The following is a 17887-nucleotide window of genomic DNA, read 5'->3' as shown; positions in this document are numbered from 1 at the left end:
AAGTAAGGTTTCTGGACTTTATGGGTACTGTTTATGGATAAAATAACCAGAAAAGACTGTGTTTTTGGGTCATCCAGCACATACCTGAGAACTCAAAGGACTTCGTCACATTGACGCCAAAATAATATAAAAATTTCAATATTGAACAAAGCAGTTCTGTTCATTGATTTCCAACACTGTGCAATAATACACCCAGAGTTGTTAAAGCAGGGCATTTGCAGGTTTGAAAAGTCTTAAAAAGCGTTATTTCCCTCGAAAAAGTCCTTAGAATGTGTTAAAAAGTCATTCAAAGCATTTCATTCACAAAGGTATTGAATATTTTTTTCTTGCCTGTTACATGTTACTGTTAATTTTTTAATTATTACTATTATTATTTCTGCTAGCCACAGTAGACAAGGAGTTTGTCAGCTCATAGTATGCAGATGTCCATTTAAGGAAAAACTCAAATTAACCAATTTTTTTTTTTTTTTTTTTTTAAATTGGGCTATCTATCCATCAGTTTACTGCCACTTATCGGGGTCCAGGTCACGTTAACGGATTAATCATATTATTCAGAATTATTGTCATATACAGCCGAGAAGCTCGGACAAAAATGTGATATAATTGTCAATAAAGTCATGTACTTAATAGATAGTTGTAGGTTTTATTGTCCCCACTGGTTTGATCATGAAACAGGTATTAAACTTCCTTCCATCTGGTCGGTAGTGTCTTTGCTTGTTGGGGTTATATTCTGATTATGTTTAGATGTGTTTGAAAACTGTGCAGGTGTGTGCAAGCAGCAGATGTTACACATGCTCTCGCCGTGCTGATGTGTAGCATGAGTCAGGTACTTTTTCAAGTGTGTAAGTCGAGCTCATCTGGAGACGTCTGTGGGAACCTTTGCTGCTGCTGCTGCTGCCGCCGCCGTCTCACTGTATTGTGAATTTCTGAATGTTGTGTGTGTTCAGTGATTGTGCTGCTCCCAATGTTCAGCTGCTGTTCGACAGGCCAGTGTTCCCAGTATGAGGTTTACTTTTCTTTTTTTCATTTTCTTTCTTTTGTTCTTTCTTTCCTTTCTATCTTGGCTGGTCTGTTCTTTCATTTGAGGTTGTCTTTTTTTCCTTCTTCAATTTCTTCTTTCTCTTTTTTTTTTTGTTAATTCTTAAATCTTTCTGTCTCTTTTAGTCTCCGTCATTCAGTTTTCTTTCTTTCTCTTCTTTCTCTTGGTTTTGTAATTTTGGTTCATTCTTAAATGCTTAAGTTATTTTGTCCTTTTTTTACTTAAGATATAAACATAAAGAAAGAAACTATTCTTCTATGTTCTAGCTATTTGTTTTTATTTTTTTATTTTTTCTTTGCCCTTTTTCTTTTCTTTATTTCTTTATGACTTTCCTCCTGGTCTTGCATCTATTCATTGATTCTTGACTTTCTCAGTCTGTTCTTTTTTTTGTTTCTTTTCTGTTTGGTGTTCTTTTATTTCTTTTTGTCTCTTGTTTTTCCTGTCTCTTGTCTGTCTCTTTCATTCTTTCTTACTGACTTTTCTTCTGTTAAATCTTTGATTCTTAATTTGTTTACTTTTTTTTCCCTTTTCTTTTCCTCTTGTGTTCTTTTGTTGATTCTTAACGTCTTTAATTCGTTCTTTGTTCCTTTTTTCTTTCTCGCACTTCTTCCTCCGCTCTGTCTCTAACCCACTCCATTCCCTGCATTTCTTTCTCTGTGTCTCTTTGTTGCTCTCTCTGTTTCTCTCCCCCCTTCTATCATTCTTTCTTTCTTTTCTTTTCTGTCTGTCATTCTCTCTCTCTCTCTCTCTCTCTCTTTCTTTCTTTCTTCCTCTCCTTGTCTTTTCTATCCCTGTCTGTCTCTCCCTCTCTCTGGCCTCACTCCAGTCGCACAAGATTTGGAGCCGATTGTCTATTTATAGCGCCTGTGGTTCTGTCGCCATGACAACCAAGCTGGAGGCCAGGGCGCCAGGGAGCTATTTTTGGAGCAGCGCTGTAATGTCAGACACAGCCTTCTCTCTCTTTTCTTTCCTCTTCTTCCTCTCTCTCTCCTTCTCTCTCTCTCTGGACGTGCTGTGTGTGTGTGTGTGTGTGTGTGTGCGCGCGTGTGTGTGTGTGTGTGCGCGCGTGTGTGTGCGTGCATGTGTTTGATTAAGGATCGGCTGGTGAAGCCTTTGGTTGGCTTGGCTCGCAGTGTGAACATACAAAGAAGCAGTAATCGCTCCGCTCGGTGGGCCGTGCGCGATCTTTTCCCCCTTTTGAGGAAGCGCCAAGACCATTTTCTGACTGGACTCGGTGTTTCGGAGGCTCGTGAAGCTCGAGCTTTTCTCTCCTGCACAGATTGATTTCAGTATCCTGACGTGACAAATTAAAGTGCTTTAAAAAGTCAGTGTTTGCTCTCTGGTTTTGCAGTGCTTAAAACTGGAATTTGCTTTGAATTTTCCAGTTTCTCAAGTTTCTAGCTTAATGATACAGTTTGATGCCATGTGAACTTAAAGATTTAAAGTAAAAGCAGTTCTTTTATGGCATTTTTTTAGGTTTTTTTTTTTAAATGTATGTTTTGTGACACAGTCTCTACAAATGTCAGATCAGAATTAAATAAATATGATATCTGCCCACATTTGAACCCCATGTTAAGTATCCTTATTAATTAAATATAAGTATTATTAACATAAATAGTAAACTTTTTAATTTAATGGTGATTTCTCACAGAAATATCTAAGGGGATACTATATTTTGTGCTTCTATTTTTAACACTCCTACCTGTTGCCTACGTTTATTTACGTAACAGGAACTTTTTTACTTTTTTTATGCTTAACTGCCAGTTTGCAATTTGTTTTCTTAACTAGTGTAAAAGACGCTGTTTTATCTCCTTTCAAAAGGGAGGAGATAAATTTGGTGATTAAAAAAAAATTGCTTGTTGAACTTCTGAAAACCTGGTAGACATAAATGGACTTGGACAGATGTGGAAAGAGGCACTTTTTGGGGATTTAATCCTGCCAGCCAGCTTTTGTGTGTGTGTGTGTGTGTGTGTGTGTGTGTGTGTGTGTGTGTGTGTGTGTGTGTGTGTGTGTGTGTGTGTCACACGGCCGTTCAACAGAGCTGCTCGGAAGCAGGGCGAATGACCCCAGATGTTGTGCGTTTGTATCACATCGAACCATAAACCCTGATTATTATTTACATGTCAAAAAAAAAAAATACTTAAAAAAAATGAATGTTGTTTGCTTTGTTGTCACAGTTAATTGCTTGTTTAATGATAATTGCCTGTCTGGCCAAACAATTTTAATATTTTCACACAAAGTTAATATTAAATTACTTGTTTTTTTTTAATGTCAGTAAATGAAGCTAATAATTCAGCATATTTTCCAGTCCAGCTGTAAGCGTGTAGCACTGAGTAGCCGAATCCCGTGTCGACCGTAATATGTATACTAGCTGATAATCTGGGTAATCCTTTGTCCTAATACTGCCACTTTAACCAGATGAATGCATTATGGGAGTATTATCAGCTTTGTGGGGCCGGTACGCCGCTGCTGATGCCGTAGCCTCTTATGTCCTTCCCAGCACGTGAAGATCTCAGTTTGATTTACTTATACGCTACTGTCGCTGCTGAGCTGTAGACCAATTTTTCAGTACAACATCTTCTTCAGCTGAAATATGTCAGGTGTTTGTGGAAGTGCTGGAAGATCATTCTGTTCTGGGAAGGGGCTCGAGAGATCATAGCAAATAACAGGAAGATGAAGAAGAAAAATTGTAAAAGTAGTTTTTGTAGCTTCCATATTTTTTAGAATTCCTTTTTGAAATTTTTAGTAAAGGCCAAATTGACGTGTTTCTTGTAAATTACCGAAATGTAAAAAAAAACCCTAGATTTAAAAGAAATCTAATACATTTTTAAAGAATCATATAATGTGTTACTTGTTTGTTTTTTCCTACTCTGATGCTTCCGACAATTCTTGAACCTGCAAACCAAAGTAAAAATGCAACAAAATGTTTTTAGACAAGCCCTTTATCATTTCGTGTAAATACTGGGTTATTTTCAATCACCAGACAAGTGTTCTGTGTATATTTCCAGAGTTTAAGTCAGCCTGTCTGCTACCCCAGAATAACCCTGCCAGGTTATACATAACACCGCAGACCTCTCTGTTACTGGGGCAGCCACTATTATTTAGTTCAACTTACTAGGCACAGTTATTATTGGCACTTCTCCTATTAATAGAGGGAACTGCTAAAAATTGAGCAGTGTGCTTGTCCTGGGTGCCTGCGTGCCGACGCCTCAGACCAGAGCTGTAGATAAACAAGAGTTTGGCCTCGGCAGATGTCGGTGGCAGCCATGTTAGCGCTGTCATTATTGGCGCTATGGCTTCTAAATTCTGTCACATTCAGATTATTGTTGGTTAATGAATTTATGTATTTGTTTTGGAGCTGAGCATGGGGATATTGCGCGGGGATGAAGTTAGTCTCTCACGGGGTCTGAGCTGCGGACACGAGGCAGAGACAGGCAGCGTGGCTGAACAGTTGTCCGCTGAGGGCTCTGGGTCTGCTGGCACAGCAGCGGCGCTGTGGTGTGGGAACAGCTGAGCCACTCGGCCGCTGCAGAGAGCTGATGGTATCAGACTGGTTGGCCGCTTAATTGCCTCCGTGTGTGTGTGTTTTTTTTTGCTTTTTAAATGAATATCTGTGCCAGTGTGCATTTGTGTGGAGATATGCACAGGGGCATCTCTTTGTTCCCCGAACTGTTTGTCCCTCCTCTGTTTCTCTTTCAGTCTCATACTGACGCTGTCTCCTCTTCCCTGACTCAGTGTCTCTTTCCTCTCTCTCTGTCTTGCAGTCTGTCTGTCCAGCACTGTACCTTCTGCAGACCCAGCCCCTTGTTCTTCTCAGTGTGTTACCTGCAGCCCTCCTGTCACATTTCACCCCTGCCTGCCACATTCCTAGTTATCTCAGAGGGGGTTACATACCTTAGCCCCGAGAGGCAGCTACTAGCAAAGCGCCTTGCCTTCCTAGATGTAAGAACGGCGGGCAGGCGATCGGTCAAAACAGGCGGCCGCGCAGGTATCAAACGGGGGGGAAATTTGTGCCCTTGTCTATGTTAGCACCCGCTGTAGCAGGTACCCAGACACCGCACTACAACAGTGGTTCCCAACCTTTTAAGCTTCTGAAACCTTACGTGGCTTTCCCCAGAAAATTAGTGGAATTAGTGGGATCTGCCTATATACGTTGTCCTTACATTATATGAATAATTTTTGAAGGGGTAAGATTATTATTAATTCACAAGGAAAAAAATTCTAAAACTTCTAGAAAAAATTAACATAAATATTATACATATTGTATAGTAGAAATGTTTTTCTGCTAATCGTGTTGCAGTCCCCTCAGATATATCTTGCAGCCCATAGTGGGGCTCCTGACCCCCGGGTTGGGACCCATTGCTCTGAAGTGCTCTATCCTAAAAATACAGGAGAGCGCTGAGAAGTTTTTGGTTTTTTCTTTGTTTGTTTTTTTTTTTTTTTTTTTTGGTGGAGGCTGCGTTTGATCTGGCACTGGTTGTAATCAGCCGATATTTACACAAATGACTCAACCAGTGGCTTTTAAATCTACAGATCAGAAAGCAGATTTTTCAAATAGGTGAGGCAAGTAAATATATAACATTCAAACTGTGCTTTCACTTCACAATCTCAGTATCTTGGGGTTTCCTATGGCAAATGTTGGGGGACCTGTGAAAGTATTCGAGTCAACTGAATTGAGCTGAATTTGACGCACATGAGGCAAAAGCAGTGGCTTTAACAGGCTCTTCTGCAGGCGTTTTCTGTGCAAATGTTTAAGGACAGGAGCGGATCAGTGATTGGATAATTCAAATGATAGTTGCGTGGTGATTGGTACAGATCCTCATGAGTTAGGGAACTTTATCATCTGCTGCAGACAAAAAATTAGTTAGTTTCTTACCAGTGCGCTCGCAGATGTGGCTGCAGCGGATGATTCCTTCACTGCTAGTGTGCTTTTGCTTCGGCCTTAAGAGGAACTGTTGTGAGAAAACCTGCAGCGCTCGGGCCTGATCGATGCAGGCCAGTGGGACACATATGATAGCTGCCGCTGTAGCGTAAAGATAATCACCAAATTCCTCCCTGTGTAGCACCACTCCTTTTTCCACTGCTGGCACAGAACCACTCCTGTTCTTCTTCCTACATGATGTTTCTTCTCTGCATCTGAAAGTAGTGTCAGGACAGCTGGGATGTTTAAACCTATGTCTCCTCATTGTGCGTGCGTGCGTGCGTGTGAAAGGCCTGCGAAGCAGCTCACATTCGTTCTGCGTTTACATGTTTAGCAATACAGCCGCCCACATGAATGAGGAGGGATGATTCGTCATTTGGTTTTATTTTCTCTTCTCAAACTTCTTCAGCCTGTGACACAGACGAGAAATTTTTTCTTGTTTCCCCCGACTGATGCTCATGGAAAAGTATCTGTAGTCTTTCTTTGGGGCCTGTTTTGAGCACTGACTTGTTGCAGCACATGCCTCCAGCAGGTGACCCTGATACAGTCATCATGAAAACATCAGGGCAACTCACACACCCTGAAAAGCAGTAGCAGTAATGTAGGCCAGTCCGACGGAACAATTAACATGCGTTTGTGTAGGCGCTCTGCTAATCTGAAGGCACCGTAGGCCTGCATACCCACCCACGCACATACACACTGCCACTGCTGACAGATGTGTGCACGCGCACACACGCACGCGCGCGCACGCACTTCTCCTCCTGTGCAAGTTCTACTACAGCAGCTCCATTGACGAGGCTTCTCCAGTCTGACAGAGCAAACGGCTGCTGGTGACTCAGACTGGCTGCCTCAGATCTCACTGTGAATTAAAACACACGCCCCCTGGTGCCCAGTCAGGGACCGCCGTCATCCTCAGCTTTCTCTAATGCATCGGGATGCACTGTCGTGTGTGTGTGTGTGTGTGTGTGTGTGTGTGTGTGTGTGTGTGTGTGTGTGTGTGTGTGTGTGTGTGTGTGTGTGTGTGTGTGTTCTGTTTTCACCACCAACATTAACACAGCATTATACTGTAGATTAATCAGTGTGGTAGCTGTTTTTATAGCTGGTTTAATTACTAAACATGGCAGGTAGAAATAGATGTGTTTTACTGTGTTATTGTGAGTATATCATAAATCGCTCTTTTTATCGTGCTTATTATGCTGTTATTAAGTATGTGTTGGACAGCAGCTGAGGTCTAACCGGCTGTATTTTTCTGTTCTTTTTGCAGCTTCTTAGACAGGATTGACGTGGTCAGGCAGAATGACTACACACCCACCGATCAGGTGAGAGGTGCACCACACAAACACCTGCGGCGTGTTGTGCTGAAGCGCTCTGTATCATTCACACATTTCTGCCTACATCTGGGCTCTGTAGTGTTGTAACAATAACCTTTTAAATTGTTTAGTAGGATAGATTTAAAAAAAAACAATTAAAGTCAATTTGTCACTTATTAAGTAAAAATACTAAACACTCTCTGTTTCCAGCTTCTCTGGTGCTTCTTTCTGTTTTATATCATAAATTAAACTACGTAGTTTTGAACTGTAAGTCAGACAAAACAAGCTGTTTGTTTTCAGTTTCATTTTTCACAATTGTCTCGCATTGTGTTGACTAAACAATAAATCAATTAATTGAAAACAATAAATGACAGATTAATTGATAATTAAAAAGATGTAAGCCTTTACTTTTAAGTCCCCCTATCCAGCATTAATACACAGTATATAAACATTCAATAAATGGGTTCTGACAAACTATAATTTATTTGTGTGGTTATTAATGTGTTTTTCAACATCTATAACTCCTCCTGTTGACAACCATAAGTGCAGGTAAAAATATAAAACATGCCTTCATAGGAGAAGTCGTAATTGTTGACAAATGCGGTACATTATACATCACATTATAATGTGTTATAACCTCATAACACACATAAATCCTTATAAATGCCAAATATGGGGACTTCAGTAAAGAGATAATGAAAAGTAAGTATTTTTTTGATTACTTGTTTGGCCAGTAAAATGTCAGAAAATGGTGAAAAATGCCAGTCGCAGTTTTGTGAAGGCCAAAAAGTGATGATCACTTTGTCCATTCAGCAGCTCAGAATTCAAAACTATTCAGTTTTCTGTCAAACAGGAGGAAGAAAAGCAGCAACTCATCACAACTGAGAGGCTGGAACTAGGCAGCGTTTGGCTTTTTCGCTTGAAAAATGACTTAAACGAATAGTCGATTATCAACATAGTTGCCAGTTAATGTAATGTAATAAACTGTAATATTCAACATGATGCAAGTATTTAGTTGATATTACATCTTTAATTATTTTTTTGACTGTGACCTGAATTACAGCATGCTTGGTCTATAGAGATTTAATTTCACCTGTTAATCACATTTGGTTTCTGTTGTGTTTCCTAAACTTACACTCCTCTGTTCCTCCTCCTGTTTTTCAGGACCTGTTGAGATGCAGAGTACTGACATCTGGGATCTTCGAGACAAGGTTTCAAATAGACAAAGTCAATTTCCAGTGAGTTAAGATAAGTTTTACCTCACTTATTTTAAGATAAACAGTCCACAAAAGGGCAAAATACAACTTTCACACTTAATTTTCCAGTATAAGAAATTATCCACAGTTTAAAAAGATTTTAAACACACAGTCTTCTAGCATCACATCCAAAGAAATTACTGTAATTTGACTGACAAACAGATTTTATAATGGATCATAATAAACCTCATATAATCATGTATGTTTCCCCCAAAATGTTTAACTTTTCACTAGACTGAGACAGCCTTGTCCCTCTTCAGTATACACCGTCTACATCCCTGTGAACTGTTTCACTCTATCAAGTCCTAACTCTGGTTTTTCGGTGTAAATTAAAGTTTAAACTTCCTCTTTCTTGCAGTATGTTCGATGTTGGAGGTCAGAGGGATGAACGCAGAAAATGGATCCAGTGTTTTAACGGTATGGAGTTTGTAACTTGGACGGCTTTAATTATTCTATGAATTACTGAAAAATAAATCATTTGTTTGTAGTTTTGTCAGATGCATTTGTATCTTGAAATTCCACGGTAAGAATGGGTACATGTATATTAGTTTTCTGATTGTTTTGTCTGTTGTTGCTGTGTTAAAACTCTTCTGTTTTTGTGTGTGTGTGTGTGTGTGTGTGTGTGTGTGTGTGTGTGTGTGTGTGTGTGTGTGTGTGTGTGTGTGTGTGTGTGTGTGTGTGTGTGTGTGTGTGTGTGCATGTGCACGTGCACGTGTGTGTGTTACAGATGTGACAGCTATCATCTTTGTGGTGGCGAGTAGCAGCTACAACATGGTGATCAGAGAAGACAATCAGACCAACAGACTACAGGAAGCCCTCAACCTTTTCAAGAACATCTGGAACAACAGGTCAGCATCCTGAAGTCCAGACGAGTTTTTGTTTCTGGATTTTGTAATAATAAAATATCAAACAAGTTGTACTTTTCTTCCTCCATTATTGTGTTTAATTTTTTTTAAATGTTGATTTCTGTCACATTCTGTTCAACGCAGGGAGACAAAAGGGGTGAAAATGAGGCTCTTTTGAAAAATAGACACACAAAAAAAATGCACACAGCGGACAAGAGTACCTCCATACAAAAACAAATGTGCTTACAATGCTACCCTACATTTACTATAAATTTTTAACAAACGTACAGCACCAGCCTGTGTCCTGTAACCCTGTGGTTACCAAAGAAGAAAAAGTTTATCCGATGATAAAAATGATTAGGCCGTGTTTTCGCTCTTTATGTTCTGGCCACGATGCTACGATGACAATTTGTACTCGTAAACATTACCCCATCGATACACAAACTCATACTCCTGCATACGGTCTGTGACTGCTACTGAATGTACAGGAACGTTCCCAGTGTCCAGCGGTACGTGCTCTACAGCAGAGAATGTATCACTGCTTATTTACTTATTTTGAGCGGAAAATGGTTTGGGCTTTGGATCAGTATTCAGAAAAACCTTTCATGGTTTCTAATTCTTATGCCCGTGCACTCGATAGTTACGATGATAAGACCTCATTAATGACAGCTTCCACTCAGATGCACTGTAATAACCCTGTTGGTCAGTTAGTAAAAGTTACTTCTCTGTGGGACACGTGGTCTTCGCTGGGAACCCTGTCAGTGGTGTGTGTTGATTTTTGTATGTTTTTTTACGAACACTGACCATTGTCACTTCAGCATTTGGTATCCTTGTTTATGACAAACCCAAGTTGATTTTCTGATGTCAGTATGACAACATGTGGTGAGCACAGCTAAGGTTGCCTTACACCAGTGCTAGGCAAACGGTGACCCATTGGCCAAATCTGGCCCCCCAGCAAAATTTTTGGCCCCCCCCCAACGAAAACTGAAGTTTTGCCTTTCACAGTTTGCACCAAAACTTTAGCATCGTTTTTCAAAAATCTGTCGTAGGAAACAATTTAATTAACAGGTTCGGGTAAATCCCAATACATGTTATATAATCAATGATTTGCGTCTCAAACACAAATAAGTAGCACCCTAATAAACATGCCGTGCTGATAAAAGAAATTAGAATGGTATTTTATTGAGTGTGGATAAACCATCAATTAGAATTTAAGCCTTGTAGTACAACACAAAGCATACATTTGACTTTTACAGTAACATAACCTGCTGTAACTTTATTAGCACTCACTAGCTAATGGGAAGAATGTGATCTGCCCTCAGATACAATGATAAACCAACCACTTTTGAATTAATCTGTTTGATTCTTAAATTATCAGGAAAAACTAATTTGTAATTTTTTTATTCATGCCACTTTTCTAATTCTTTAAAAATTAGTTTTTTATCCTATATTCTGTTTTTAATATAGTCAATTAAGTATTTAATGCCTCGCTGCCTTTTTTTGTACAAACAAGATCTTTTCACGGCTGTTCATTTTTCCCTGTTTAGATAATATTTAAACAGTAAATTTCTTTACACACAGAGGGAGACATTTCTGTTCAGTTTAAAGGAACTCCACTGTTACACATCAAAGTCTGTTTACTCAGCTTCTGGAGTGAAATCTGATAAGCTGCCTCAAATGATGTCACTTGAGTCAACGTCATTTGGGACTGAAGACTACAAGTTTGAAAACAACAGAATCTTCGAGTGTGTAGTTAGAGAGAAGTGAGCTTTCCAGACCCCACTTGTCACCGCTGCTGCCTCGGCTACATTAGCCGCTACTAGCATGACACACCTGAATCTCCAACCGAACTGTCAGTGATCGAGTGTCATTGTGGGGAATGTAGGCACCAGCTTTTGACAAGGAAGAAGAATGTCTGGAATAAAAAAGACGATACCTGTTGCTGCTGTGTCGATTGTGATCCCTCCCTTTTTTTTTCTGAAACTGTCCATTGTGAGTCCAGCAGTGTTATAGGAGTGCAGTGCTAAATCAGTGGAGTACTCTTTTAAATGCAGCCTTAGCACCACTGCACCACTTCAGTGCAATTTATGAAAAGTTCACCTCTAAAAGACAAAATATGAGGGACACTTTAAAAAACGACTGCGTGTGAACAGGGTTGGGGAGGGGAGCAATTGTGTACACTTTGATAATGTTTTCGTCATTTTTTTTCTGAAAGGAGAATGAATAAAATGTCCCTGCTCAGGGTGCACGTTCAGTTGGAGGAGACACTGATCGGACTCCTTCCTTGCCACTTCTCTCTCTGTGAGAGCATATGGACTGTTTATGGCCTCTTTATGTTTAAGACCTTATTGGTCTTCAGCCAAAGCCTATGAAAACATAATGCGCCTTGAAACACGGGGACTTTCCAACAACAGACGTGTAACTTTTGTGGGTCCTAAAGTCCAAAGAAATCTGGCGCTGAACTTGTTCTTCATTTCCCTCCACAGGTGGCTACGGACCATTTCGGTAATCCTCTTCCTGAACAAACAGGACCTGCTCGCTGAGAAGGTTTTGGCAGGGAAATCTAAAATTGAAGAGTATTTCCCGGAGTTTGCACGCTACACTACACCTGATGATGGTGAGAGGTTGACACTGGTATCTGTGTGTGTCCAATACGTAGCACACAAATCCATTTTTCTCTAGGAGTAAGGCCCAGATTCAGATGATTCAGTGTAGATGATGAGCCACATTTAGTCAAAACTCAACAGTCCTGTTAAAAATAGGCTGAGGATTAAAAAGCATTTAGCCTAGAAACACAGGAAACTTAGACTTATACAGTCGTCTTAAAGGATAATTCTGGTTTGATTTAGCATTACTGCTGTAGTTTTCCTGTACACTGAGGAATTATTACAGCCATTTGGGCATTCTCAGGTTTGGTTTTACCTTCAAATAAAATGTTTTAGTTAATCTGACTAAAGCACAACCTTATTTACAACCTCTCTGGTTGTCCGACTGCTTGTGTGTCTGTTTGTTTCTTTTGTTGTGGTGATGTTCCTGTTTTCCAAGATAAAAGTAATGAGTTATTATAAGCGATGCTGCAGACTGTTTTAATGGCACGGTGCTAAAGTGATTTAAATGTGACCAGATTTCTTCTTCTCCAACAGCAATACCAGAGCCAGGTGAGGATCCCCGTGTCACAAGGGCAAAGTACTTCATTCGGGATGAGTTTCTGGTATGTACGAAGTTAGAATTTTATCAGTTTCCTTGTATATTTCATATTTTTATAATTTAGCTTGTCTAGTCCACAGAACAGTGTAGCATAGTTTGTGCTAAATAAAGACCTAATGTGACATTTATTGTTTTATTAATTTCGTCCTCATAGGACTGTTTAGCCATTGACTTATTTGGCTCTCATTCCACTACATTTCTGTCCTCTGTTTGACTCTTTAGAAAAGGGTTGTCCCGTCTTTATTTTGTTATAACATTAGTTAAGATGAGTTGGATGAAGTTTCACCAATAAAAGACTGAATCTAGAGTCAATTTAAATATATATATATATATATATATATATATATATCAACAGCACACAGTAAATGAAGATTGTACCTTAACTGTCAACAGCATTTCATTTCGCCAACTAAGTTACTAATTGAAAGTATAACTGCGGGGCAATTCATGAGCTGTGTACTTGTAAGCTTTTACACATGTTCTAAGGAATCAGTGTGTATTAAGTCCACAAAAGCGGTTAACAGAAAATCCAAAGTAAAAGACATCACAGTGAGATCACAGTCTGGCTAATAAATGTTTTCCTGGACGTGCCGTGCAAAATCGCACCAGTGACAGCTCAGTGCCAGAGATGTCACCAAAAATCCAACCGGGAATCTTGCAGGTGGCCACTCTACTTTCCACTTACTGTTACAGTGTGTAAATGACATCATGTGTACCCCAGCGGGTCCTCCTGCAATTTTCATGGGGTACATGACAAGATGACTAATTTTATAAAATAAAAATTAGAGTATGATTGGGAAAAATACATCCAGCTGTAACACCTGGACACTACATCTTGCGATTAACAGTGTGTGAAAACAAGCAAGCGAGCAAAGAAATCTCAGTAATTAGCTAAAAGTGGACAGGTGAAGGTAATGGATAAACAGTTGAAAAAGTTAGTTAATAGTAATGGATGAATGGATGAAATACTGTAGTGACTTAAAAGTGATGGACACCAAGTGGTAGTTGTACGGATGCAAACCTGACCGTCCAGTTTAAGATCCATTTAAAAACAACACATTTGTAACATGACACGAGTTCATCTGACAGGGCTGTGGGGGCACATCCGACTAGAAAGGTTGGGAATCACTGTCCTATAACACTAACTTGTCTTTACTTCTGTGTCCTCTCCAGAGGATCAGCACAGCCAGCGGGGACGGACGGCATTACTGTTACCCCCACTTCACCTGCGCGGTTGACACAGAAAACATCCGCCGCGTCTTCAACGACTGTCGCGACATCATACAGAGGATGCACCTACGGCAGTACGAGCTCTTGTGATGGGCAGCGGTGTCCGGTCTACTTATTTACCTACCTAACTACCCCCACCCCACCCCCACCTCACCCCTCCCCCACCCAAGCCCCCACCCGTGACCAGTTAGCCAATCACCTCCTCCACCTCCACCAATTTCACCAAACAACTGAGCGAACAAGCGAGCAACTGACCGCCTGCCCCCCTACCCCCCCCCACCCACCCCGATACAACTACTCTCGGTAAAACAATTTCAGAAAAACAGAACAGTGAAAAGACTTTTTTTTTTTTCTTTCTTTTTTTTTTTTTTAAAGAAAACACAGTTAAGGATACACCGACAACAGTTTCATCAACTATTAGCCAGGACTGATTGCTGTACTCAGCTACACTTTGACCCAGTAAGGACTGGAATCCCTCAGTGCAGTCTATCCCTCCTTTTAGCTCTCTTTCTCTCTCTCAGATATATGAACACACACACTCGCAGGTACACACACACTACAGCATAAGACATTCAGAATGCTTAGATAGGTTTTAATGTCCCATATCACAGTCATACACACACACAGACCCTTTTAACAGTCGGCAGAGGCTGGATCAGATGATGCATCCTGAGAGAGAGGTAGTTTACTCACCACGTGCTGAAGACAAACCAGGAGGAAGTGAAGACGAGAAAGATGGACATGGAGGGTGGCAAACAGATACAGAGGAGGGCTGTGAGCTTTTTTTGTGCCCGAGGACGGACTAATTGACTAACAGCTGCCTGTGGACGTGAGCGTGACTTGAACATAAGACCAAACGGCTCACATGACCTGCTCTTCAAGAAACCAGTGGAGGAGGGATGGCAGAAAATAACAAAAACAGAAAAAAAAAACAAAAAATACCATACAATGCATAAATTCATGCATACCAGTGAACTTCATGCAGTGCAAAAAATCCAAGCTATATATATATATAGATATTTATATATGTGTGTATATAAATATGTATATATATAAATATAAATATTATATATTCCTGTAATAACACAATTCGACTTTTAAGTTTTTGTTAGTTTTTACCCCATGTTGTGTGTTGGTGTACAGTGTGTGTGTGATCTGCCTTTGTGCACCATTTAAACCCCCCTACCTACAGACAAACAAACACACGCACACACACGCATATATGTGTATGTATGTGTGTGTGTACATGTATATATATATGTATATGTATGTATGTATGTATGTATGTGTGTGTGTACATGTATATGTATATGTATATATATATATATGTATATATATATGTATATATATACATATATATATAAAATAAGTGTGTGTATGTATGTGTATGTATGTATGCGTATGTATGTATGTATGTATACATGTATGTATGTATGTATGTATACATATATGCATATGTATGTATGTATGTATATAAAGTATATATATATATATATATAAAATACATATACACACACATATACATCCTGGTCCCCCCGCCCCTGCTGCTATTTGGAAAATAAAGGAAAGATTTTATTTAATAACAAAAAAAATCAACGCGAAAGGAGAGCATGAAGTGAAAGAAATGACTTAACAAGACTGGATGCAACATTTTTACCTTAGAACACACACACATTAACACACACACACGCTCCAGCCCTCACCAGCCCCCTCCCCCTCCACACAATACCCCCTCTCCTCACCTTTCGTCTTGTTCTCTCACCTCTCCCAGACCCACTTCCTCCCCCTCCCGGCTTTAAGTACGTCTGTCTTTATTTTACTGCTGGACTATTATTCTTGTACAGACTGTAAAATGTATTATTTTGTACAACTTTATTGAAGAAAAAAATAACTTGTAGAAGATCCCTGTGCCTTGATCACGACTGTACGTGTAAAAATGAGCTAATATGTAAGTTATGTTTCACTGCGCTGTACAGCTGGACGGGTCTGTCCCACCTCGTCCGTGCTAGCTCACCCCTCCGCTGGGGGCTGGGGGGGAGGGGCATCGGATCAGGGCGGAGGCCTTTCGTCTGTTGCTTAGTTTCCATTTTTATCCCACATTTGTTTGTTCGTTGATTCATTTGTTTTGCTTTGACTCTCCTCTGGTTTATATAATAGGATTTGAAGAAAAAAATGAAGAAAAAAAGATAATCAGACACACCATCTTAATGCTGTGTAGTGAAAGATACTGAACCCTAACACAATTTAATATATATAAAATATATTTCAGATTTTATATTTTATATATATGTACTGTACACTTATATCTATCTCCCTTGTGAGCTGTCCCCCAGCTTTCCTTTGCTTTCTGTCAGTAACATCTGCATACATTTTCAGAAGGTGGCAACTCTGGGTGCAGTGGGATGGGTATTAATTTCTTTTTTTATTTTAGCTTTAACTCTTTTTGAAGGAGAGGGAAATATCCAATTGCAAAACATTGCTTGTTTCTACATAAACCAAATTCTTTTTGCTTAAACAAGAAGAAATGGTTGTATTAGTGTTTGGTTCATTCCTAGGCTCAGTATACTAGATCCTCTCACCTGAGGTCCACATCACATACACTCAGATGCCAGTTTATTAGGTACACCTAGCTAAAATTAATGCAGTCTAATACAGCAGTCCTGCCATAAATCCTCCCTTCATGGCAGTCGTGATGTTCAATGAGAAGCAATTCTTATATTGTGTCCACCCTGTTTACTGTATGTCAGCGAGGGTAGACAAAATATTAGACAGACATCTCAGTAAAACAAGATTTATTGCATATTATATTGGGATTTATTGCAGGACTGTTGCATTAGGCTGGATTAGTTATAGCTAGGCGTACCTAATAAACTGGCAACTAATGTGTTTATGACACCCACCAGTCTTGAGGAATGTCATGGTTTTTTCCTTGAAACTTTTGCCAAAGTCACATCCTGCACAACTCACTTTACATACTACATGGAATGTATTTCATTGAAATGTCCAGAGCCGGCGTCAGAGCCTTGTTCCCGAAACAGACTATTTTATTCATGAAAATTTTTGTCAGAGATACAGATATTGTCTCCGCCATGGCCTTGCTTGAAGAGGACACCACAGCCTTATTTCTCAAGTCTCTCAGAGTTGGATTGTTCAGGATTATACACTCATAAATTATTATTCCCTTTAGTCTGAAAGGCAAAATCGAGATGTGTATTGCAGGTCATGATACACTAAATACACCAGCCAAGAAGAGTTGAAATAATCAAAGAATTAAGAAAAAAAAAAAGCACGTTTTCAGCCTTTTCCCTGTCTCTTTGACTTTGCAAAAGGCCACAGAGTAAGTATAGATGAGGCTGTAGACCATCCTGATATTCTACAAACTATATCCCAAAACACACCGACAGGCTTCCCTGGGAACATGTTATCATTTATATATTGTAGTATATACTTTTTTGACCTCTTTTCAAGGCACTTTGAGTCTCCAGGTATACGTCTGTGGCTTAATACCTCAGATCCACAGCCGTGATAATGTGAGAAGAGATTACATTCACTGTTTATTTTTATGTCAACACCTCATCGCCTGTGTTCGCCTTCATGCCATACAGGCTGCAGCAATAAGTGAGTTTCATTTTAGAAAAACCATTTAGCATTTTTTCTATTTTGGCATCAAGTGTTTTCGGTATTTGTAGCTTTTCCATGTGTTTAATTTTTCCTTCACCTTTTGTACAAAGACTGAGAGACAGATATGTACACAGATATAGGTGCTTAATTTTTTTAGGTACAAGGGAGTCATAGATTAGCTAAGTCCAATTTCACATGTGACTGGTGTGTTCAAGAGCTCAAGGACATGAAAGTCTAATTTCTGCTAGACAGCCAGGCCTCTAAATGCCCAGCTTATTGTTGATGACACACAGTGAATTGCAAAAGGAGTAACCTGATGTACTGACTTTCAAAATACATCCAAACTCTGCCATGATCTGTTAAAAGCCTGAGAAGATTGGAGCTCGTCCTCGGCCGATTAAAAGAAATTGAACTCGTATGCATTTACCGGATACAGCAAAGATAGACCGTACAGAGAA

General features: G+C 39.7%; 1 protein-coding gene across 1 annotated transcript in view; it reads left to right on the top strand.

Moving 5' to 3' along the window:
* LOC120783487 (guanine nucleotide-binding protein G(s) subunit alpha-like) overlaps positions 1-13938 on the top strand; it is a 35843-nt gene extending 21905 nt beyond the window's left edge. The window contains exons 7-13 of the mRNA XM_040116548.1: positions 7225-7279; positions 8435-8508; positions 8885-8943; positions 9254-9374; positions 11858-11988; positions 12515-12582; positions 13752-13938. Of these exons, the coding sequence (XP_039972482.1) occupies positions 7225-7279; positions 8435-8508; positions 8885-8943; positions 9254-9374; positions 11858-11988; positions 12515-12582; positions 13752-13898 (655 nt within the window). The 3' untranslated portion in view covers positions 13899-13938. The remainder of the gene's footprint in view (positions 1-7224; positions 7280-8434; positions 8509-8884; positions 8944-9253; positions 9375-11857; positions 11989-12514; positions 12583-13751) is intronic.
* The last annotated feature ends 3949 nt before the right edge of the window (positions 13939-17887 follow it).

The sequence above is a fragment of the Xiphias gladius genome, chromosome 21, assembly GCF_016859285.1.
Source record: "Xiphias gladius isolate SHS-SW01 ecotype Sanya breed wild chromosome 21, ASM1685928v1, whole genome shotgun sequence".
In the NCBI taxonomy this organism is placed as follows: Eukaryota; Metazoa; Chordata; class Actinopteri; order Istiophoriformes; family Xiphiidae; genus Xiphias; species Xiphias gladius.
The sequence above is the reverse complement of the archived record's forward strand: the minus strand, read 5'-3'. Positions and strand labels throughout refer to the sequence as shown.